At 42.9% G+C, this 26,235-nt stretch overlaps 2 protein-coding genes across 2 annotated transcripts in view; one reads left to right on the forward strand and one right to left on the reverse strand.

The window, feature by feature from the left end:
* The window catches only part of pcxb (pyruvate carboxylase b), a 359,457-nt gene that overhangs the window by 105,458 nt on the left and 227,764 nt on the right, over window positions 1–26,235 (reverse strand). The gene's annotated exons all lie outside the window — the stretch shown is intronic.
* The window catches only part of LOC117245655 (leucine-rich repeat and fibronectin type-III domain-containing protein 4), a 37,610-nt gene continuing 15,037 nt past the window's right edge, over window positions 3,663–26,235 (forward strand). The window contains exons 1-4 of the mRNA XM_078164184.1: window positions 3,663–3,802; window positions 21,740–22,351; window positions 22,491–22,653; window positions 24,863–25,033. Of these exons, the coding sequence (XP_078020310.1) occupies window positions 21,766–22,351; window positions 22,491–22,653; window positions 24,863–25,033 (920 nt within the window). The 5' untranslated portion in view covers window positions 3,663–3,802; window positions 21,740–21,765. The remainder of the gene's footprint in view (window positions 3,803–21,739; window positions 22,352–22,490; window positions 22,654–24,862; window positions 25,034–26,235) is intronic.

Here is a 26,235-nt window from a genome sequence, read left to right on the forward strand (position 1 = left end):
ATGGGATCGGACCTCTGTGCCTGGTACACAGTCAGAACACACAGTGACAGGGCTAACTGTTAGCATCACACAGCTAATATCACCCAACGATTATTAACAGATTTACCGACAGAGTCTAGCCATTTCAGTGTCCGTGTGAGATTAGTAGTTTGGTGTTGGATGTGAATCACAGCTGCGAGGTTTCTGTCCAAGTTGCAACATATAATGAGTAGTGATGACATTACATTGTGCTGTGTTAGCTTGTGCTAACCAGGCAGAGAGAGCAGGAGGTGAGCAGCTTAAGAAGACTGTCCTTCAGCGCTATGTTGAATGGCAGCAACACCTGATGGGCAATCATCAGCTGCTACCTTCAACCCCCCAAAGTCACACATAGATTCCAATTCTGTGGGAAACACTGAAAGCTCATAATCACTTTCAGGTAAGAGGAAAAATATAAACAAGTATTTTTGATTTGGGGGTGATTTGTTAGTTTAATCCACATTTGGTGTGCTACTGAGTATTGACAGCACCAGGACAGTGTATGTGGGACATTAAATAAACCCCATATCATTGTAGTCACCCAGTGCAATGTTGTAGCTCACTGATGTGTTTTCAATAGTTTTCTGGAATACAGTAATGATACAGAGGAATAAAGCAGATCAGGTGCTGACTACAACGGCAGTACTTCTTAAGTGGAAGGAGGTTATTGTTTGTTTTGGCGTTTTTATGGGATTTGTCGACAATAACAAACACACAGAATATTACCATACCTATGCTTTAATGTACAGTATAAGCTGTGTTGTCATTTTAAAGCTGGTCATGGTGGAGCTACAACTATATACTGTTGGATAGTAAATCTACAACAAAAAGCACAATATTTGTATAGTAAACATCTGCACAAATTAAACATTTTCAAGTAAGATCCAAGAACCTCAAAACTGGACTCTGTTACTTTCAATAACTTCCCTCCATATTCTTTACTACCCTCTCCCTCTGTTTCATCCTTCCCTCCTCACCTCCCCTTTTCCTTCTCCTACAGGATTCCATCTGTCTTCTTTTCTTTCCTTCTTCCTCCAACTCTCTCTCTCTCTCTCTCTCTCTCTCTCTCTCTTTCTCTCTCTCTCTCGCTCTCTCGTGCGCTCGCTCTCTCTCTTTCTCTCTCAGTCCGTTGCTTGCCGCTGCCGGAGCCAGATCACGGTCCTCTCTTCTGCTCCTCCTTGGGAATCACACACACTTTTCCACCCAATAAGGACTAAGAAAGCCAAAAGACTCCGGAAAAAAGCAAGAGGATAAAATGGATAGATAGAGTGAAGTGACTGCGTGGAGGCAGGACAAGTAAAGGAAAAAAAAAAGCTGAAGAAAACCCTCCCTGAAGGAAAGCGGAGATTTCTAAAAATACAAGGCAGCTTACTCCCTGCATTCTGTTTTTTTTTCTCTCGCTCTCCCTTCTTTTTTTTGCAGTGTCCCCTCCTTCATTCAGTACCTGTTCTGTGGGATTAACATGACTTAAAATTCAATCAGCCTACAGCCTGACGGAAGAGAGACAGAGGAGGCAGACAGAGTGCTGCAGCTGTCGAGACCGAGTGAGGGGACGACCAGCGGGAGGAGAGAGAGAGGGAAAGAGAGAGGGGGATAGACAGTGCGAGATAGAGATAGAGAGGAGAGAGAGGAGAGAGAGAGAGATGGGTGTTTTTCCACGGAGCTGAGATAGAGAGAGAACCGCGGAGACAGGGAGATGTGACCGTTCCAGGAGTCGCGGTGGAATGATTCGGAAAACAAGGTTAGTAATTCCACCTTTTCATCTAGCAGAGAGCAAAAAGCGGGAAAAGACATGATGAAAGAACCAGAAAAAGACTAGAAAAAATGGATAAAAGACACCAACTAGGTGTACGGTGCTTTTGAAGTGGCAAAGTCTACACTGGAGGAGGAGAAGCAGATAAACAGCAATGAAAAGGGGGAAAAAAAATAAAGGATTTTCAATTGAATTCGTGAAGAAAATAAATCCGACAGAGAGGCTGCACATATGTAGCTGCTGCACTAATGTACATACACACACTCTGAGGAACATTCCGACAAAGAAACACACACAAAACAGAGTGAGTGCACAGCTTTAGAGCAAGATAATGAGATTGTCTTCTTAAAGGTGTCGGCTTTTGGAGTTTGATTGACAGGCCAGAGAGTGGAGAGTGGGAGGCAGACTTCTGAACTGTCTGACATTCATGGCGCTGATCAATAGCCCAGTTGTTTCATTAGGGTGTGCATGTGTGTGTGTGTGTGTGTGTGTGTGTGTGTGTGTGTGAGAGAGAGACTGAGTGAGAGGGGGATGCAGAGGCTGCGTGTGCTTGCAGGAGAGTATCACTGCATGACTACTTAGTGGATGTGTGCGTGGTGGTGGTGGCGACGGTGGTGGTGGTGGTGGTGTGTGTTCAAGCATGCGTGAATGCGCTGCATGACTGTGTGTGTGCATGTGCTCCTGAGTGTGTTTGTGTGAGCAAGAACAAGCCAGTGCAGTCTGCTGAGAGGCATTAAGAGGGTCTCAGAACTATTGATTCTCTCTGACAGACAGGTGTGAGGCGGAGGGGGGCAGAGAGGAAAAATATTCGGGGTGGCAAGGTGGGGAGGGTGAGTTTAAAGAAACCATATGGGAGGAGTGAATGATCGACGGCACAAATCGTGGGAAGGGGGATGGATGTGGATATCTGGGGGGGAGGAGAAGGTCAGGAGGGTGGAGGAGAGAAAGAACGATGAGACAAAAAAGTGAAAATGGACTCAATCCAATGTTTGTGTGATTTATGTGAGTGCACACACGGAGGGTAAAGACAGCATTAATGGAACACATGTAGGGTGCACACAGTTCATTCTCTTCACACTCTACCATGTTTCTCTTTTGCAGGTCTCTCTCTCAGCCCTCCATCTCTCCGGCTTACTCCCAAACCTCCACTCTCTGCACCGCCCTCCAAGGTCATCAATGAACAAGTAATTCAATGTGGGAGAACAAACGCGGATCACACCGCGTAGAGTGCAGAGAGCCCCAGTGACACACCCTGGAAATCACTCCGGGAAGTGGGGGATGAGAGAAAGCAGAGGGGGGGGGACTGAACGTGTAAAAGAATGAAGCAATAGAAGACAGCCACAGAGTCAGATGAACAAATAAGAAGCAATGGGGATGTATGAGTGAGGGGGGAGGAATAGAAAAGGAGAGAGGGAGCGTGAGAAGGTGGGGAGGAAGGAGGAGGAGGAGGAAGGGGGTGAGGAGGGGAGGTGAAGATTGCTACTGACTCCAGGATTCCTATTCTCTGTTGACTGAACTGCTCCACATATAGAGAGAAGTTGAATACGGCCATGAGGAAATCATATGAAAACACCATAAATAGGATTTCAAGAGAAGTGGATTCTTGGATTTCTTCTCAAACTGAGGTCTCTATTTTGGAATACCACACCAGGATTGAGCGAGTAATTCGGGATTTTCCAGGTTTTCTTCATCTATAGAAGCCTAAGAGGATATTGTGGGATTGGAATTTCTGCAACTCTCTGGTTTTCTGACACTGACCTACATCTGCCTCCTTTTGATGTGTGTGGGGGCATCTGTGTGTGAAGGGGAGTAGGACAGGTTTCAGCACAAACACACAATAAGCCCCCCCCCCAATCCTTCCCCACCTCCCCCCACTGGCCCACCACGAGGAGAAACACCTGGGGCGAGATCTGTGCTTAACACTCACACACATACACACAAACACAAACACACACACACACACACACACACACACAAACCTGGATAACATGTGGAGCTGATTCGGATTATAGAGCCGCACAGACGGAAAAGGTAACGTTCATGCAGTTTCAGATACACACACACACTCTGACAGACACACACAAAAACTGTTGGCATATATTGGCCCGGTAAAGGTGAACTCATGTTTGCATGGTTAGCTCTCTTGTGCTGAATCATTGAGCACATCAATGCGGTGAACACCAGCACTCACTGGACAGGGAACTCGGTGTTCTCTCTCTCACACACACACACACACACACACACACACACACAAACACACACTCAGGCCTATAAATAATGAACAGATGAGCATTCATAACAACAAATACACGAGAGGCAAAGGTCAGAGTAGAATACACACTCAACTCCCCCACATGGCATGGATGATTGTATGCTTTTCTTTTCTTATCCTTCTATTTTAATCCTCCAAGTCCCCTCTCTGTTATTTTTTGCTCTACATACCCCTACCACACTGAGAATCTCTCTCTTTCTGTGTGTGTTTCTGTGTGTGAGTGTCAGCCAGCTGTCCTGTATCAGATTACTCGCTAGGTGCGTTTTAGCTTGGCTTTCATCACCTTGCCTTTATGTAATCTCACCTGGCGTGTTGTGTGTGCGTCTGTGTGTGTGTATCATGGTAAGAGTGTGTGGATGCTGGGCTGAGAGTGTTCGTGTTGTGGTGGTCTAACCTCCCTTAGTTGGAGGCTTTTTACGTAAGCTGTGTCTGAGCGCGGGCACACATACACAGATTTGGCACACTGACACAGGAGATCAGACTGACTGAGTGGATATATGGGAGGATAAGAGGGCGATGAGAAAGAAATGGAGATGGGAGGAGAGAGAAAGTGCAAGAGGGAGGGAGATGGGAAGGGTGGGCACTAGGGGCACTGAGGGCTAAGAGAGGTCAGATTAAAGGATTGCAGGAGAGGAGAAGTGAGAAGCAGTGACTGACTTCTTCAAGTGACAAGGAAACGAGCCCGGAAGAAAGTAGATCAGAAAAGAAGGAGTGAAATGATGAGGGGCTCCTGGCAGCTGAGAAAGACAAATGGATTGATGAAGAGGAGAGTATAATAGAAAAGATTAAGACAAAGTGTTTGAGGAGCAGGAAATGACATTAAGAAGAAAATAAAAGCCTGAAGAGTTGATTGATTAAATCATAAGTGAGATAAACATGAAGTCTTTAAGAGTGATGAATGACAAGATAATAAAAAAAGGTTAAAAAGAAGCACATTCGGGCTAAAATGATAAATTAATGGCGATTTACCATAGGGAGATAAAAATAGAAAGATGGATGAGAAAGAAATAATTAGAAGTGACAGATGGCCATCATTATGGAGCCTTCCACTGTTACACCATTGGCTACAATTAGTCTTACATGACCCCAAAAAGTCTGTAAAAGATCACTAACACCCGTAATGAGCTATTTAGAGATATAACTACAAGGGGAATATGGTGTACCATGGGGCTTTTCCATGTAATAGACGTGCCAATTATGAGGCACGACTTGGGGGAAAAATGAAATTCTACCTTAGAGGAACACTAATTACCATGGAAACAAAAGAGATTCGTCTTAAAAACAAAACCCCACATGTGGAACTATTTTTATGAACAAGTGTTATGAATAACTCAGACAGGACTCATTGTTTGCTCTGTTGATTGTTTGCAGCAATTTTGACTCTTGCTTTGAACAGGGCAGCTCTTATTCTGAAAAGATAACTAAATCTTTTTTTGTAAGTCTAACAAAGAGGCCTTTTGATATCCATTAACCAAATCATAATTCTATAATTGGATTTGCTCTCCTGCTAGTGATAGTCATAAGAATACGGAGCAGGTAAGTCATGTGGTTCAGACAGTGAAATAGTGGCAGAATAAAAGAACGTTCTACGAATTATCTTGTCAATGCTCGGTGTGGCTCGTTGTTACCACGGGTGTCCGTCACTCTGAGGCTACGCTAAGGGAGATGCATGAACAGATGGGATGCTCACTGTTCAAAGTAGGAGCCTTGCCAACACGAGCAGACTGGCAAGTGAATGAAGGAAGAGAGAAAAAAATGGCAGGCAATGTACCACTTATTGAAAGGGAGTTAAAAAAAAAAAAAAAAAAGCAGATCAATGAATTTACTAGGTCACTCCTCCTTTAGTCATTGTGACTATGCCAGCCAAACTTTCAGTTCACACATGGCACCTATGCAGCTTACAGGGAGCTAATTTACCAACGAAATTCTTACATTTTAAACAATGGCTCCTTGATTTAGACAGAAGTAGACAAAAGCAGGGTTTGCATTTCTAGCCAGCAACCGCTGATTTTAAACTCTAACAACTGACAATGGCATTTTCGATGAGCTAGCAAGCTAATTGAGCTAATGTTCGCACCTTGAGTTGGTTGAAACGTGGTCTCAAGCTGACTTTCTAGTGTTTGTAGCTGTTTTGTTTACAGATAGAATCCTGCAAAGGGACTTTTCATTTGCACTTGATGATTATGTACATGATATCTGGCTAACAGACTAAGTTGAGCAAATTGTTGTCACACACAGCTCTAAACGTTACCCTAAACTTTGATAAGGACAGGATGTTAGCTGAGGTTTTTTTTTTTAAAACAACAAAAAACTGTATCGTGCAATGCTGCTAGCCTTGGAAGTAAAGCTGGGTTAGGTCACTACTAACTGTAAAAAGCTAGTTTGTCTGACATACTAACTTTCGTGGTTTACTTTAAAGCAGACAAACACATTGTCTAATCCATTTCTTACACATTTGCACTTGTATTTTTTGTTTGTTTAGAGTTTAAAAAACAACATGATGCATACCAATACACACAGCTTCCATGCAGAGAACTAGCTGTTGGTGGGAGGGCTTGATCATGGTCAATTAAGGAATAAAAAGTCACAAGGGAGGTGATAACAGGGATATAATTACATGAAACAGAGAAGGACAGATGCATAAAAAGACATCAAAGATGATGATGAATGATGGATGTAGGATGTCACACACCTCTCTGTTTCAACCAGCTTTCAATCAAGGCGAGAAGTGGAAGATTTGAAACCCTGAAACAAGGGAGACGTGGCCAATGTCAGGAAGGTGGCACTTGATGGATGAACGGATGGACGAGTGAATGACAAATGGCTGAGGGAGAGAAGTGAAAGGCTGGGCTGTTAAGGAAGGGAGCGAGGATCAAAGGATGAGACATCAGGCTGCTGTCAACAGCTGAGAAAACGGGTGGTAGATGATGGACGGAGAGGTATGGAACGATAGCGTGATGAAGAGGAGTAATTACAAGACTGGCTGTTTAAGATAGGGAGGAACACTCAGAGGATGGAGAGAGACTGAGTAATGAAGAATGAAAAGCCGAGTGATGACACTTGAGAGGTAGATGATAAGAGGGGGTGGGGATAAGGGAATAGAGGAATAACAATGTCTGATAAAGAAAACTACGCTAATAAAGCACAGACATATTGAGGACGAGGGATGGGTGGATAGAGAGATGGAGGGGAGGATGAATGAATGGAATTAAACTGTAATGTGTTAGAGTGATGAGTAATTAGACTGTTAGCAGTCAAACATAGTAGGAAAGAGGGACGGGAGAGGAATAAAAAGTAAAAGGATGGAAGACGAACATGATGAGAGGAGAGATAAAGAGTTTGTCACAGACAGGACGAGTGACTAAGAGGCTGTCCAGTCAGAGGTGGAAGTAACAAGCAGGACTGTAGTACAGAAGTAAAGGAAGGGTAGAAGGATGAGAGGATGAGTAATTAAACTGTTGACAGTCTGTTTAGGCACAGCAGGCGCCTGATGAGCAGAACAAACTGTAACCACGGCAACCGCTGGAGACAGACGGAGGGATGGTTTTGGGGAGGGAGGGGAAATGGGGGAGAGCCAAATGTGAAATTGTGTGACTAGGGGGGAGACACAAGTGGGAAATGAGGGATGAAAGAGAGCATGAAGAAGAAAAGAGGGATGAGTGGAGGATATGAAAGATGAAGGTATCTGTAGGTTTAGGAAATATCTTGAACCAATACTGATTTAAGGACCCATGAGCCTTTGCAGGGAATTTCACAAAATCAGGATTAGAAAGTTAGCCACGTATCTGTGAAAGATTATTCCACTCTCTCGGCAACGCTGATATAAATCTATAAAACTAAATTTGAATGTCACGTTAAGAAATACTTGGCTGTGCGGACTGGGAATCACTAACAAAATTTCACAGAGCACTTTTTAAAGTTATCAGGCTAACTGGCTAATCCTGCTTTGTGGAAAAGCCCTCGAGATGGAGAAGGAAAAGAGGGCATGGATTTACATACATACGCTAAACTTCAAGATGTTCAATCCCATCAGAAAAAGTGCTCACCAACAGCTATGTGCCCCATCCAAGCAAGAGCTACAACCTGTTCAGCTCTGCAAGATGAAATGGATTTAGTTTAACCTTCATGGAGAAGCAGATGGGTGGCATTTATCACACCAAGGCTGCAACTACTAATTAGCTTCATTATTAATTTATCTGTTGATTGCTTGTCCTGGGTCAATAGAGTAACTCTGAGTCAATAAAATGTCAGAAAATCATAAAAAATAATATTTGTGGTTGACTAACAGTCTGTGGTGGCACGGTGGTACAGTGGTTAGCATTGTTGCCTCACAGCAAGAGGATTCCTGGTTCAAACCCAGGGTGGGGGAGCCCTTCTGTGCGAAGTTTACAGTTTCGAAGTCAGCATGACTTGTCTTCGGGTTCTCCGGTTTCCTCCCACAATCCAAAGACATGCACATCAGGTGAACTGGTGACTTTAAATTGGCCACAGGTGTGAGTGTGAGTGTGAATGGTTGTCTGTCTCTATGTGTAAGCCCTATGTTAGATGGGATAGGTTCCAGCCCCCTGCGACCCCTAACACTATAAGCAATTACTGAAGATGAATGAATGAACTAACAGGCCTACACCCACAGATATTTAGTTTGTAATTACGAACTGTCGAAGCAGCAAATCCTTCTATCAGAGAGACTGAAAACAGGAAATATTCAGCTGATAGTAGCAGCAGTTTCACACTAAGACAAATAAAATATGTCAAGTAATCTGTCAGGTTCACTAACTGATATTAAGTTGCCATATTTTCTCTATGATTGATTGACTGATTACAGAGATCAAAAAGACCTTTGACGGTAATCTGAGTTTCTTTTAGACAGTTGCGTCACATAAAACCTTCAGCTGTGAGTTTCTGAACATTTTCAAGACTGCTAAACCCATCAGCTTACAAAGACGGTTTGTAAGAGCACCCGCTACGCATGTTGGCAACACCTCTCAGACAGCTGCATACGAGCATACTAGCAAACTCACAGGTGTTCGTCTGCATTACAACTATGCTCAACAGATGCGGTAGGTTGTAGATGCTCAAGTGAATCATGATGCAGAATGCAGCGTGGGTGATGACTGTCAGAAGAACACCAGCTCGTACTTAGACGGCAACACATATAGTCTAAGTCTGACAGCGAAGCATGGAGCGGTTTCTGCCTGTATCAGCACCGCTAAGCATTAGAATATGAGACGCAGTAATAAACAAACTCAAGGGAAACCAGTTTCCCCTGCAGGCTCATTGCAGCGCAGTGTTGTTTCGCCTTTATTAGTGTCTCACATCAGGGAGAAAAAGCTCTTTGTGGTGAGTTACAGTGCAGTTTGTGATTCATTATGGCTGAGGGTAGCCTCTGTGATCAAACATGCTTGATACTAACAGGCCTCAACCAAGTAATCATCAAAAATCCTTCAGACCACACGCCACCTCTTATCCCTTGACTGCCCAACATCCGCCTGTTTCAGAGAGGGGGTGAGATAGGGCGATGAACACAAGGGCGAAGCAGGAAATAAAAAGGAACAGGAAGACAGAGGAAGACAGATAGTTTGTATATGTTTGCAGCATTAATCAATACATCCATCACTATGATTCAGAGGCCTGGTTGGCATGTCACTGACCCACTGTGCTGGATGCAGAGCACTGATTGGGTAATTGTTCTTTTACTCAGGATTTTCCCTTAGAAAGCTAGGAGCCCTGCTGAATCATCAATCTGCCACTTGCACATATAAACACACTCACACACCGATCTTTTTTTTCCACCATGCTGCATCCTGTCATGTCAGCCAATCAGGGTCCATATAATTGACGCCGCAGCATTTCTGATTGGGCGGGGGATGTTGACAGCTCAGAAGGGGCGTGTTTTGTGTGTCGCCTGTCGACTGGTGTTTGTGGAGGATTGGCAATTTTTTGTTGATTAGCTTCAGCTATGTAAACATACACAGGTGCACAGAACACACAAAATCATCCACTGGAAATAAGGCAGGGTTGCAGGTTGCAGGAAATGGCTGATATGAAAGATTGAAGAGGGACAAGATAGGATTGAGAGACAGCGAGGAGATGAGGTAATGAGAAACATATGGAGAGAAAGAAATTATCTTTGTGTGTGGATAAAAAGGTTGAGCTGGAAAGACAGAGAGAGAGGACGAGGAGGAAGGGATGAGAGAAACAGAAGGGATGAACAGAGGAGGAGAGGCACAGAGAAAACTGCAAGCGCATTATGTTCAGGGTGAGTGGCAGGTCAGTTATTTTGCAACACTTGTGATAATGTGTGTCATGCAAAGGCAAATTTGTGGGTGCAAGCAGAACTGCATTAAGTATCTGTATGTCTGCAAGTTTGAGGGTGACAACGCGTGTGAAGAAAATGAGGATTAGAAAATGAGGGAGTTCAAGCTGAAGAGTTTCTCTTGGGTGACCCGTCGATGACTGCAAACACCAACACACACAGCTACCACCCCTTCACATACAATTGACGCAAACCCTAAAGCACTGAACTGCAGAAGAATATCTAGTGAGACTGGACTCAAATAGATTAGATGCTTCATACTCCAAGTGTTTGGAACTGGGCCCAAACCCGCAGGCTATAGCAGTATCGCATTTAACGGGACAGGAGCATAATTACAAAATTTAAGTAGCATTCATTTTCCAATCAGACACAGTTTGAAATGGGCTGGTGCAGACAGTGGGACGGACTCCAAACACTTACAGGTGGGATTGACATGAATGGGACCAATTCCATAGCTATTTTCTTTCAAGTCTGACTAGTCAACACGACTGTAATAACCTGCAGATTTAAAGTATAACAGTATACAAGTTCGCTCTCTTCCAACCTCTACTAACTCATGAGGGAAATATCAAGCTCTTCAGGTGCTAAATACTCCATTATGTTCCCCAGCTAGTGGCTAACTGTGTCTGAGACTTTTAGAGCTTTTTCGCTGAAAACTGCTGCCTGCTGTAGCCAAAAATGTTGCTCTGTAAAAAAGCTCTGGAAAGCAGATGGAAGGTGCAGATTCAGGTGATAACTCTCTGTAGGATCGTCATTACGAGTGACCCCTTTCCCATTTTCATTTGATATTGTTGTAAAAATACTTATTATAGCCACTTAAAAAAGAAAACCATGCGTGTACAGTACATCCAGGGTGCCAAACCATACAGATGCCAAGATTAATTTCGCTACCACACTTGGCACAATATGGAATCTGCATCAAAAGACGAGCATGTGGCAAAAACAAAGACTGTCAGTTATTAATTACAGGCTTTATCAGCCCCCATCTTAAACCATGTTACTGTGCAATTTAATCAGATGCAACTGTGCCATTGCCATCTGGAGTAAAAGAGCATCAAAACAGAGCAGTATTGAGCTGCCTCACTGGCACCAATATGACAGCGATCCACCAATGAAAAATGACTCCTCTCCAAGTAAAAAGGCGTCCTAGTATGGCAGTGTTACAGTGCTGCCAGAGCTTCTTTTTTCAGCTCTTTATGTCCCTCATTTGCTCAGCTCTTCCTGTCATTTGGGCTGCTCAACTGTATCCATCTGTAGACTATTACAGATGTATAGAATAAAACTACTGCTACAGTTTACAAAGGGGCTTTAGAAACAGATAATGCTGAGATCCCACTTTGCAGTCACAGTGACATTGAAGCATTACAAGGCACCTTCCCGGTGAAAGAAAAGGCACAAACAACACCAGCCTGTGCCAGCGTACTTCAATAAATACGGATACATATACTGATCTGAGCAGGTAAAGACGAGGTAGTGGATAAAACTTCAAAATTCAAACAAGAGCTTCATAACAGATCATGTAAGGACTGCTTCCTGGCACGATATGAGCCAACGAAGTGCCAAAGAAAATCATTGTCACCTCCGCTGTTTGCCAATTCAATTTACCTCCCAGAAAATTTGATCCCCAAGCTGTGCAGTCGTGCAGGCTTTCCAAAGGGAGGAAACAAAATTACAAAAAAAAAAAAAAACAGCGAGGAGGGGGAAATTGGCTGCCACAGATATAACACAACACTGTTACCAGAACTGCTTAGAAAAGTTTTTGAGCTGTTTGGTCATAGAGTTGGTGGAACATGCTTTTAAGATGCAAAAGCCTACTTTATTTTCTTAGTAGTTAGATGGGGTTTTAAGCTTTTGTACAACGGATCTCATGAGTTGTATAAGGTTTTCATTATGTTTTAACTTCATGATGATAACTACTGATGTAGTGCCCAGATAAATATCAGAAATTCGCTCATGACTATGCAACAACAAGGGAAAACCAACAGAGCCTTTATCTGGCTGCAATTATACACTTGGTCTCCATTGATACAGATATTATTTGCAAGAAAATAGAGAGTTGACAACTACTTGACAGCAAATATGGTACTCTACTGTAACACTGGTGACCTCCTAGTCCCCAAATTATTTGAGACAAATGGAGGTGGCGTGCCAGTGGACACAGAACCCCCAACTAGCAGAACAAAAGTGAGTGGTGACTTCAAAATTTTACTCTACTCATAAGGTAGACGAGAGCAAGGCCTACTTAATGCTCTGGTTCACTGCTTGAGATTTTCTTGTCCACCATTGCACAAGTCTCCAAGGTTCACCAGTTCACAGCCAGTGGTAAATCAGAGCAGTGCGTTAACTCTGCCTCCTGGTTTTTCAGAACAGCAAGCACTTTTGCAGTCTTGCATTTCTACACATCAGAGAGAGCAGGTCTGGCCTCTAAAAACACGTATACTTCAAAAGAATCCAAGGTAATATTGGTTTCTCAACTTTGACTTTTTAAACTTTAATTTCTAACAGAGCTTTCAAAGTTCATTAAAGACTGGGTTGCTTATCTGCGCAAAGTAGATGCGAAGTGTGGCAGCCTTTAAAAAGCTGAACTTTAAAGCCCCCACCAATATTATTACGTTTAACTCCCAACTCTAGAGTGGCTTGCGTCCTCTGAAGTGTTGCCATGTTAAAAGATTATAGATACTTTTAAGAACTTCTTATAAGATAAGGTGCGGTAGCCAAAAGCACTTTGCTACAATTTCACTCAGCTCTGATGAAACGCTCATGTCTCCGAAAGTCAATTTTCTGGACGTAAAGAGTGAACGTTTGATTTTCAGACTGCTGCAGAAAATCGCCAAAAACTGGAGCTTTTATAGTCTTCATGCAAGAGCTGTGAAATGTGCATCAGTGAGACAAAAACAAGGTCTTTATATAAGCATTTAATTTCTAAACTGATGCAGAAGTGGAAGTTTTCCAAAGGTGTAAAAAAAACCTAAACCAAACAAAAACATTAAAAAATCTGACTGTGCAATGTTCCAGGAATAGAAACAATTATCAAAATCTTCCAAATAGGATGGATTCCAACAGGATTTAGTCAGGGAGGGTGGTGCATACAGATGGGTATACACATGCTGATACACAGACACTTGCTCTCCACACACACAGATACACAAGCTGTTTCTTTTTCTCTCTCAAAAATAACATAGAGGTTTGGGAGGAATTAGTTGAGTGGAGTATTTCAGAAGAACTGTATTATTTTGGATCCCCGCCGTGAGGAGACTGCAGTCCTTTTATTTTAAAGAGAATGCACTTCAGTTCTTTCCTCTGATTTCCCATTTCTCTTCCCTCACTCCTGCTATTTACCTCAGGGGTTCTGTAAGCTTTTTCCATCAATACCCCCTACCTATACGGCTGGAAAAAAAACAGATGACTGTACAGATTGAAAAAGAACTACACGTCAAGCACTTAATGACTGACATTTGTAGATTTTTCCCTTTTTTGAGAGGCACAAACTCGACAAAAAGACTAGGATTATATGGTACCTGTGTCTGAAAGCTTCTGTACTTCATACTTCTCACTAAAACATGACTACTAAAGCCTCAGACCCAAAACAGACATGACTGAATCATTTTCTGTTTGATTTTTGTCCATCTTTGTAATGTTACATGCAGAAAAAGTACATAAAAAAATTGGTGACTGGTCAGTAGGGCTGGGTAAGGAACACATACTTCTTTGGTACTGATCTAAAAAGAGCTCGATCGACAAAATCCGTATTGTTGTGTATGTCAGCTCAGTGTTTTGGTTACAGTTTATGTAAAGGAAAAGTGTTTATGCTCTTGGCCAACATAACATTGCCCATCAATATCTGGCTTAAAAAACTATGACGTACTGCCTGGGCTTTAGACCAGAATATGTCCGAAGCACCTACTATCGAAAACTATCAAGTATCATTATCATTTTTGTGATTGTACTTGGATATTAGCAGGTTTTTGGATATGCGGAAATATTGTAAAGCTGACCTTTTCAAGAAGGTGGCTGAAGGAATGAAAAAGAGAGACTGTGTTCAAACACGGTAGAACAGGTTTGTCACTTGTGGTAAAAATCCTATGTTGACGGAAAGAAGTAAAATGGCATAAGCGACTCAAGCCCTTCCAATTTTCCATACTTTGACGAGATAAATGACATGGCATGTTAATCTGAGTATGTAAACAGCTTAGTTGGAATACTGTCTTTTTCAGAATAAGAACAAAAAATTGAATATTTTGTGTGTGTAAACATAGTCACTGTTAAAAGACACCCTACCACGCTGATAAGAGAGAAACATCTTAATCCAGCTCTGTTACAGCTTCTCATTATCTCACACTTAACTCTTGCTTTTAATTTCTGACCTCTGATAGAAGTTTAATGCCTAAATAAATTTTTTTTAGACCATTATGATGGCCAATAAAGTTTCAGCCTTGTGTTATATGTCCCCAGCCAATCCTTTACAACTTAACTGCCATTCTCTTGACCAGTGACCTCTTTCCTCCTCTCACTCTTTCCCTCGTCACCTTTTCACTCCCATCCTTCAACCATGCCCCCCCTCTCTCTCTGCTGTCTACCTGCTTCTCCCACCACCGTGATGATGACGCCTTACAAACTCAGTTTTAACACAGCTCTCCCTTTCCCTAATCAAATCCACTCGTCCCTCCCTCATCCCTCTCTCTGACAGTGATGGATGGCGGCCTTCACCCGTTTATCGCCTTTACATATTTCTCTGCCCATCCGCTTAACGACACACATTCATACACACTGACTCTTCATCCCTCTTTCTTTCCGTCTTCCTCAAACTTCCTTTTTTCCACTCATTCTCAGCTCCTCGCACTGGGTTTTATTCCCCTCATATATTACACCCCCCACCCACCTCCACCATCTTGTGCACCCTTCTCCCATTTTCTTTTCTTCCTCCTCTTGCTGTATTTCATGCAGTTAGCCTCTTTCTGTGTCCCTATTTATTGTTCGTTTCCATATCCAACATTGTACCCCTCTTCCTGTGCTTTCTATACATTCTGGGTGACTGAAGAGGACAGGATACGACAGAGGATTGACAGAGGAGTGATAGTATCAAAAGGATGAGTGGGCTTACAGTACACACGACTGCCGCACGAAGAGGCTATGTGGGCGTTCTTTTGTTCCTTGCCTAGAGAGAGAGAGTGTGTGTGTATGTGTTGGCCCTTCCTATAATTATGATTGTGTGGGTAGACTGTTTTGGTATGCTCGCGGTTGTTTCTGTATGCAAGCGCTCACCTAATATCAAGGGCTTGGATTATGAGGAAGAGTGCATGCTAGGAAGCCTCTGTGTGATTGAAAGAATTTCTGTTCGTGTATGAAAGGCTGCTTCTACATTTGATCCTTTGCATTTGTGCCAGTAGAGCTGGTGTGTATTTTCAGATCAAATGATGCAGCAGGGCTCAAGTCAGCGATATGTGCTGATAGTCAAATGACGCTGTCACTCTCAAAATCTTCATTCATTCCTACCTTTCCACTTTCCACACCTAGTAGTCAAACATTAACCTCTTCATGACACCGTGGCAACTGGCTGTCAGTGATTTTGACTGAAGCCTCGTGGTGTACCTATGCGCACTCCAATCAGATCTGTGGATTACTGTGCCTGTGATAAGTGGCTTTTGAGAGCTAATACAAATCCCCTTGTTTATAAACACTGCAACATTCCCTAAGTTGATTTAAGTCGATTACAGGCTAATGGCATTTGCGCGTGCCCGAGAGGATGCACAAATGCATACGCCAATATGCAGATTTGGGAATATATGCAAACACATGCGTGAAAACACACAAGCACAAACACACACTGTTTATCAACACCACTGTGGCTGGCATTTAAGAAGGTCCTGACATTTATAATAGTCCACAGAGAATTAAAGACTTAGACCAAAAGGGGAATTAAGCCTTTAAGTGCAATAGGTCTTCCATGTGAAAAAAACATACTTCCAAACAGACACATTAGAGCTTTTAAGTCACGCCTGAAGCTTCTCTTAATTAGTAGGGTATGCTTCAAAAGTAACACAGAAACACACTGTTAATGGAAATTCATCACTCTGAAGCTATTAGCAGCTTCATGTTTAGCTGGGTCTGGCCTTACAAAACGAAGCTGGACCCTCCTGGGGCTGTGGTGGGTGTTTAAACAGAAACTTTTGGAAGTTGGGGTGAGCTTAGGTTCAGCCTCGCAGCTCTGAGTCGTGCTCCAACACCGGGGGTACACTGAGTAGTTCCTTCCACAGACGCTTTTAGCTCATGTTCTCACTCTCACTTCATGCAGCCTTTCTGAGCTCTCCACCCGCCTGGTTCTTGCTCTCTGGAGGGTTGAGGGTTCACACAGGGTAGCGTAGCGAGAGGTTTCCCAAAATAGAAGGAGCACAAGAAAAAACAACTATATATATATATATATATATATATATATATATATATATATATATATATATATATATATAATACACTTGTACGATACACATGCCTGGGAGCACATGCACTCTCTAAACACATACAGAGCCAAAAGCACATGTACTTTCATGTGATGGGATTTTCATACAGTTTCAGCAGATCTTTGTCTGATCTCTTTTATGTTGTCTTTCTGTCCTCTCTCCTCCTCTGTGAATTGTCTTTCTATCATCTATCTTTCATTGACTGACTCTCTTTAATCTTTCCTTCCCAAAAAGTATCAAGCAGACTTAATACCGAAGGGCTTTTGTTCTTATTGCTATGGCTGTGTGTGTGTGTGTGTGTGTGTGTGTGTGTGTGTGTATCTGTATGTGTGCGTATATCTCTTCTTATTGTAAATTAAGCAGCAAACTCTTAGGAGTAAGTGAAGGCTTCCTGGGTGCAGGAAAATGTCACATTAACAAACACAGGGACACACACACACACACCAAACAGGCATGGTGGAGTTAACCATATACATAAGGTATAGATACCAGCTGACTGGTAAACTCCCACATGCTGTATCGCCCCTGTATGCTGCATGAGTCCAATGTGTAAGATAAGACTGTATTAATCCCTTGAGGGGAGATTTAAATGTTGCAGCAGCACAATAAACAGACCAAACAGGCAGGTAAAGATAAGGGGGGGAAACTTGTGCAAGATAAAATCTGAATTAAAAAGCTGCCCTACACCAGTGCACATAAATACTGTGAGCAAAAACTGTTTTTGACTCATAGTGCCGTCCAATAAATGCTAGAGAAAAATTAATAGTAATGTGTTTTGTTATAGGTAATCTGACTTGTAGTATCCAATGGCTAGTATATAAACTAGAGCTTTATCAGTTCGCCAATGAACTGATGAATTAATGAAAATTGCTGCCCTAATGGTAACAGTCAACTCAGTCTTACCCCCAGCACATCAAATACAGATGCTTGCTCAGTGGCCCTCAGCGTCTGATACCGAGCACCCTTTAGTTTCTGTATGAGACACATCAGGCTGCGTCATTATTAGATGCTCCAAGCAACTGACGTGCTCCACAGAGCAAGAACATTTGTGTAAGGTGACAGGGAGGGGTGATGGAAACCTAAAAACTAAGTAAACCTATGTTGGTTTAAGATTCCTTGATAAAACACCATGCATATGATGAGCATCAAAGTTTGATGCCAACGGCAACTGGCCAAGAATCAGAATATGTTGAGCTGGGAGTTAGAATGTGTTGTAACAATATGGGCTATGAAATATAACAGTATGCATTTTTATTAACTGTATTACATTATGATGCACTGCATTATGTTTAATATCCTTTCATGAAGAATTCATCTTTGAATTGGAGAAATACTGAGTACATTTTCATCTACCAGTTTTTCAGTGAATTTCAATTTGTGCATGAAAAAGCCTGAGCGGAGATGGCATAACTTCAAAACAAAGACGAAATATTGCAAAAAGTTTGGCTTGGCTGAGGTAGAAAAGCTGTCATTTTGAAATAGATATATTTGATGTTGTGGTACTGGCTGCTGGAGATATTGGTGTCACATCCTCTGGAATATATTTGCATATAAAAAAGATGACTCACATTTCATTCTTTCTCAATTTCAAACATTTTCCTAACATGTCCACTGTATTTTGCTGGAAACTACTGCAAAACATACTGTGTCCAAACAAATGAATGAACAGACATCAAGCCTCTGCTTACAAAGTGACTCCCTTAATAAATACTCTACATACCTGTAAAAATCAATTACACGTATGATTACCACCTTAAAATGGCTAAAACAGGAACAAGATAGAAAAGATTGAGAAAGAAAGAAAGAGGAGGGGTGTAAACGAATGGGACAGGGTGCTATCTATCTCTCTGGGTCAGATCGATCACTAAGCGGACGGATCGGTTACACCCAACTCCAGTGTGTGCGTGTCAGAGAGCTTCAATACTGCACTGCTCTAGTTGCAAATGAGATCTGCTCCCTAATAGAGGAAGAGCAAGAGATAAAGGGAGAGGGAGGTGTAGAAGACCGTAAAGACGAGCAAGGAGGGAGCATGTCTCTCTGACAGGCAGAGCACGGCAGAAGACAGAAAATATCATGTGTGGCACGTAGGATCTGAGGGTGTGTGTGTGCATATGTGTGCATAGTTTGTGACTGAAGGTAGGCGGCAAGGAGACATGGAGGGCAGCAAAGTCAGCAAGCGATAGAGAGACAAGACAAAAAGACAGAGGCAGAGGAGGTGCAGGAGGGGAAAAAGAGGGGAGAAGGTGGCGGGGTAGAACTGTGACTGATAACATTGTCGTACTCAGGTTGCCTCAAGGGCAGACAAGACAGAGAGAAAGAAAGAGAGGGAATGAGACATAAAGAAAGAAAATGCGGAAATTTACAGAGCAGCCAGAGGCGAAAAGGGTTATAAGATGGAAGGTGAGCAAGGATGGAGACACGGGATAGAGAAAGATAGAAAACACAAGGAGGAGCACGGCAGTGAGAGATAAATGGTAGGGGATGGATGGCACAGAAACAAAAGAACAATCCCTAGTAATAGAGTCAGAGGAAGAAGAGGAGAGGCAGGTAAGTGAGCCTTGGGGGGAGGGTGAAGGTGTGAGTACGCATGACACAAGGAAGAGGATGTGAGGGCTTTCACAAGGAGAATGAGGAGGTGAAAATCAAAGAGAGGATAAGAAAGTGAGAGGCAGGTGAGGAAGTTACTACAGGACTGAGAAAGCACAAGAGAGAAAGAGAGACAGGAGGGGAAAAGATAAGAAAAGGGGGGTGAAAGAAAGATAAAGGTCAAATGAAGGAGTGGAGAGACAAACAGGCTGCGCAACAGGAGAGTGCGTGAGTGTATTGACATTCAGCGAGCCGCGGGTAAAGTGAGCTGTCTGAGGAGCAAAGCATTAGCAAAGCGCGGGGGTAAGCTGGTCGGAGCCAGGACTGAAGTGCCCTGCTCGTTCTACAACAACACCTGACGTTAGGGCTTTTTCAGGGCCGACGCAGAGTAGACACATTTTTAAGCGGCATTTCACTTTTTCAGGAGCATTTTTACATTTTTAGTATGCACGCCTCCACGGGAGCTCAGGAGCAGTCGACTTCCAACGTCGACTGCCCTGGGGACTGGCTGTCACTGCAGGCATTCGTGACTTTGTCTACCCCCCCTTCCCTGCACATCCCAACCCTCTACTGCTGCAAGCAATTTTTTGAAACTGATGACACCAGACATAAGGAAATAACTATCTGTGGTACCATGTCTAAGTTGGAGTTATATTTTTAGTTTTGGTTTGAAAAGCATACTGAGTTCCTGGTAGTCATTACAGCTCCCTAGAGCGACCAAGCACCATTCAAGTATTAAAAGTCAAGCAGCAAGGATCCTGAACAAAAGCAGTGTTTTCTAACATTGTAGCCTATTAAAGGTCACATGAATGGGCACAAACTTGTCATTCTGCCCGTCCTATCAAATCAAACTGCATTTCTCTCCTTAACTAACAGCCCATCAGTTTAATGTTTTGCCCAAAGATCCTGTTTCAAACGGAAATGCATGACATTAAGGAGGTAATGATACCATTCAATGGAGCCTAAAGTAATCCATAAGTAATGCATTCCCATCATCCAAGAGAGCTTTTTTCCCCTCTTTCTCTTTACTTTAACAGTGAAAACATTTAGGAGGCTGAGATAAAAAAAAAAAAAAAAGTATAATCATTTCAAACACTAGGTGTCTTTATCTTGACTGAAGGTTGCAAAATGGAACTCTGAAGTCTGTTTAATAGGGCTCATACTTTGGAAGTAGACCAAAGTGAACCATGTAGTAAGGAGGAGAGTGCAAAATACTGCTGAAAACCCCTCTGTGCCTTGATATTGACACTGCCTCAATATGTGAGCTAAATGGTAAACCCTCTTCTAGTTTCACGCAGAAAGAGCAAAGCTATCACCTAATGGAAAATATTGAGCCAGCAATTTGCGTCAACCTGTAAAGTCAGCATGATATACGGTTATGTCTTGTCGTTACTCAAAGTATTAGGTTGCATACATTATATATCACAATATAATCACCATGCTCAAGGCTCTACTCCACTGCACAAGTCTCCAGATTGCTCTGCGTGACAATACACCCGTCTTTCTCCCATGATGCGAGTTCCTCTGTCTGTCTGTCTCTGACTCACCGTCTCATCCTCTGTCTCCTCTCCCTAGTCACCACGGCTGTGACTGTTATCAACACTCCCTGTCACTCTCTCTGTATCTAGGTTACAGTTGCTATGACAACTATTATGCATGCCAATCAGTGGCAGTGACTCATCTCTATACCTTATCTGTATTTAGGGATGTCCGCACACAAAGCATGAGTTTACTGGGAGATTTTCTGCATGTCTGAGATCACAAAGGGACCCTTGTGTGTGTTGGACTCCACTGAGCCTACTTTGTGCGTGACTTGAGTCTTCCTGTGGAATCAAGGCTGATAGGCCGCTGACCCAATTTGATTCTCTGACCCACAGTCTTAAGACAGGGTCCGATGATATAACACTCATCTAATCCGTTCTCACAGGTTTCTAGGTAACTGTTACTATGGGGACTGGCTGTGTTCAGTCTTTTGGGATGTTGTTGCTAAGCGATAAGCTGTAGTGGTGAAGAGGTGCACGGGACTGTGTGCTTGCAAGTGTATATTTAAGAAAGTATTTGTTGCAGGGGGCGTCTACTATTTCTTAATATGGATTGTTTTATGCTATGAAGCACCAAGTGGGCATTAGTGCAGAGAGGTACTCATTTAAGAGGAGGCCTTAGCCCACACAAGTATGCATGTGTAGAACACGCTCTCATTCCAGCTCTGTCTAGTCAGAGTAGGTGGAAGATAGGAAAGCAGACACATAAACACACTTCAGACATTTCTTATAAAACAACGTGAGTCTAAAAACCAAAACTCTTTTTTCTCCCCACTCTCCCTCTTTGTCTCCCTCCAGGTCTGTGGATCGCCAGGCGTTCTACCATGCCTGTCCCCCCACCCCTCAATCCCCGCAGACAAAAACACCTGCCCCACACACACCTCCACCCCGAACAAAGGGCAGACCATTCCGCCTCCCCCTCCCTCTTCCCTTCATCCATCCTCTCTCTTTCTCTTCTGCCGCCTCTCTTCATCTCATCTCTGCCCTCCTCATCTCATCTAGTCCACTGCGCGTGCCCAAGGGCCACAAAAAGAACCCTTCCCGACTCCATCCCTTTCCCAGCGTTTCACTGGCTGACTCTGGTCACATGCTGCCTGCTGCCTTCTCTGATTGGAGCAGGGGAGACGTGGGGTGTGGTCTCAGCCTGTCCCTTCCACTGCGTCTGTCGAAACCTTTCGGAGTCGCTCAGCACGCTCTGTGCCGACAAGGGCCTCCTGTTTGTCCCCCCGCACGTTGACCGGCGCACCGTGGAGCTGCGACTGGCTGACAACTTTATCACGGAAGTAGGTGGGATTGACTTTGTCAACATGACCGGATTGGTTGATTTGACTCTGTCGAGGAATACCATCCACCTGATCAGACCAATGGCCTTTGCTGACCTGGAGAGTTTGCGCTCCCTGCATCTGGACGGTGAGCCAAAACAGAAATCCTGTTTGAAGATCCTTAAACTACTTGGATATGACAAGTTGGTTAAATATTCAAATGAACAAGTTCACAGAAACACTCAATATCAACTGCTAAGTGGTATTATTCATATATATGTGTCTAGGTAATCGCCTGACAACACTTGGACCCAGGGACCTTGCAGGATTGGTCAATCTGCAACACTTGATCGTCAACAACAACCAGCTGGTCAAAGTCTCTGTCCAGGCCTTTGATGACTTCCTGATGACGCTGGAAGACCTTGACATGTCCTACAATAACCTCAGGAGGTAAGCCTTTGCCTCTGTTGTGATCATGCATCATGCATTCACACAACAGACATAGGGTACTCTGATCTACTTTGTTAAGTAGAAACATACTGTTATACTCTGCTCGAGTGTCGGTCTCAAGTGTATGCTGCAGATGCACAGCTCAGCTCCCAAAATTTCAAGGCACTGTGGAAACACCTTGTATGATCACGCAAGAGTCAGCAAACACAATGATGAGGAACCAGCTCAAACTGCTGAGGCTGGGAGGAGAGGCCTAAAAGCTCAGGAAAGTGAAAGTGAATCAATTTTGATGAGGTCCTAATTTTCTTTTACTTCGATTTTGTTAAGATTTGATGAGCTCACGCCTGAGCTCAGTCACTCCTCTGAGTATGAGTGTGCATAGCTATTCTATATGGTTCCTCCCTTAGCGCACTGTGTAGTATTCTACTCATCTCTATCTGGGACAAGAGAGACAGCCTCACTCTGTATTCCTCTGGACTAAATAATAAGTCAGAACAATGATGAAATTCTCTATCAACCCCCTATTCTCCTCTTCATAGTGTCCCACTGCGTTGATGAATTCAGCAGCTTTTGGCTGTCAGTTCTGATGAAGATGTTTCATTTGTCTCCTCAACAGGAGCTCTCTGGCCTCTCTCCAACCTCCACCAAGCCATAAGAAAAGTGTAAAGAGTTTTAATGATGCATACATTAGCAACTGCTGTGTGCCCCCTTGTTGCGGGTTACTGTGAGGAGTCCTCACAGACTGAGATTCAAAGTGAGCCAGCATCACTGATTCTTTCTTATCAGGGTTAAAAATGTTCAAAACTGGGAACAGATCATGACATATGAAAACTCTTTTTAGGCAGGGGACGAGATTATCCAGGTGGGGATGCCCAACTCTGTAATTTAATTGTGAAGGATACTGATAGACGCTTGGTGTCTCCTGCAGCTTAGATTTGTTCATGTACTGCAGAGTTTTACAGAGCACTCCTGGAACCTGAACTGAGCTCAAGTGGTTTACTTTCTGGGACACTGGTGTTCAGCAATGCAGCAAGGATGGAAAGTGCCAACTTTATTCATTAAAAAATAAAATAAAGAAAAGTTGTGACCTAATTATTGGTTGGATTCTGCACTACCTACATCAGACTCCTGTTGTGTATCAAGGCCTATTTGTAGGATGAGTTAAATAACAAAATTAGTGTCTGTGGGCAATAATTTTGACTATATCAAAGAGGGATCCTGGTGCAACACCATCCTGTTTCATTCACATTTCTTTCTCTAATCTACACCACAAACACGATTTAATAAATCATTAAGCCTTTCCTCACAAGCCTAATGTCCAGAGACATTATACTATATAGACAAAATGGTGACCATCTGCTGTTTGTTGTAGCAGTCAATAATTTAGCAGCTTCTCCACTGCTCTTGAAGCAATTAAACTAATTGACTCCATTCATTTCATTAGACAAAGCAATAAATTCTCCTCAAATGAGCTTTGAAATCAACTTACTAATATGGCATACTGAATGGTAGCAGGTTCCCTTTGTACTCAGAACTGAGAGTGCTACAGTGCTTATCAGATAAACAGAGCAAGTGTATACCCTGCCAATATGTATTCTACTAAAGAAGTCACACACTGTAGTGAAGTCAACAGTCAGGAGACAAGATGAAACGACAGTGTAGGTACGACTGCGACTCCAAAAATAAATGCATTACTTTAAATTTATTCCATTTTGTTGGTCCTGAGTCGTCAGTTTACTCACTAATTTGACCAAAACACTTTTTAAGTGAATGTCTGCGCACAAGCAATACTGAATGACTGCAGCAATGGGTCACAGATGGGACTGGTGACCCCTGGAAAAGGAGAGGGATTGAGAAGGAAAATGAGCATCTGTTGTTGTATTCTGTCATTGATGTCAGTAATTAGTCTTTCCTTATTCCCATTTTTCTGCTGAGTAACATAAAAATGTGCTCAGAACACAGAGAGTAAACTTCTACTGATCTATAAGCAGCACATTCATCCTTTAATCAGGTTGATTTCTTATAGAGTGTCAGTGTACCCACAAGGGACACTAACCATCAGTGGTAGACCTGTCTTCACAGCTGCAATTAGATATTCTCCAATTCATCCACTCTTAAACAAGAACTAATGACCAAACTTAGCACAAGGTCTATTAATTCAATGAATCTCACATTAATCTCTAAATATTCCTCTATTTCATTGCTACAGAGTACCATGGGAGTCGATTCAGAACATGGCCAGTCTGCACACTCTCAACCTGGACCATAACCTGATAGACCACATAGCGGAAGGAGTCTTTGGAGAGCTGTACAAGCTTGCGAGACTGGATATGACCTCCAACAGGCTCCGAACACTGCCTCCTGATCCTCTATTTGCAAGGTAGCTCTTAAGCTTCTCCTTTTATGTTTCTCTAAGATGTGGCTTAGTGGAAATATTCTGTGGCAGACGACACCACAGAGCAGCTAAAGTGTTTTTTTTACTGGAGAGCTCTGGCACTGACACAAAGAGAGACAATGTAACGGCAATGTTGATGTACATCGATGCAATGTTGATGTTGCCTTGTGGGGGCGGCAGTAGCTCAGTCCATAAGGACTTGGGTTGGGAACCAGAGGGTTGCCTGTTCGAGTCCCCCGTCCGGACCAAAATATGGAGCGTGGACTGGTAGCTGGAGAGGTGCCAGTTCACCTCCTGGGCACTGCCAAGGTGCCTCTGAGCAAGGCACCGAACCCCCCAACCGCTCGGAGCGCCTATCATGGGCAGCCCACTCTGACATCTCTCCACTTAGTGCATGTATAGGTCCAGTTTGTGCATGTGTGTGTTCGGACCTGTGTGTAATTGACAAACAGAATTCCCTCTGGGATTAATAAAGTATATAAAATTTAAAATAATAATAATTAAAATTAAAATGTACAGACATTCTGTAAAAATGTTTAGTCAGTCCATTCTCTATTTATCTTGCCATCTAATCATCCATATGTAAGGTATGTACTGTACATACCAAAATACATACTTTTACTCCTACTACTCCACAGAGTGGAACAACCAAACCTTGTGTTCTCATTTTATTTCTTTTTTATTTGGTTCTGTTATAAGGAACAAGGCAGTGGCTTGTTCCACACCGTGCATGGTAAAGAAAACCACAGGGGCATGTTTCAGCAAGGTGTATAAATAAGGCCTTTACAGGTCTCTTGTGCCCACTTATTGGCTAGTTGTACATTTTCAACTTTGGAAATAGATTGATGGCAAGTAATGAGGGAAGTAAAGGAAAAAAAAAAATCACTCATTGTAAAGGTGCCCACTAAGCTCCAGCTAACTCAGAAATAACTATCTCACAGAGTGCAGCTGCGACGCGACCTCGATGAACTTGCGCTCAACACAGCTGAGATTTAAAGCAATTGCTAGGGGGGTTGTACAGTCGTATTACAGTAATTGTCCAGCGAATATGTTGAAAGATAAAGGACAAGAACTGTGCTATCCGCTGAACCACAAACAGAGCTATAATAAGAAATAAATATGTTTTTTAAATCAGGTCTGTCATCGAGAAACGTTACTATTTTAAGGTCAAATTATCACTTAAATTA

This window comes from Epinephelus lanceolatus, chromosome 22 (genome assembly GCF_041903045.1).
Source record: "Epinephelus lanceolatus isolate andai-2023 chromosome 22, ASM4190304v1, whole genome shotgun sequence".
In the NCBI taxonomy this organism is placed as follows: domain Eukaryota; kingdom Metazoa; phylum Chordata; class Actinopteri; order Perciformes; family Serranidae; genus Epinephelus; species Epinephelus lanceolatus.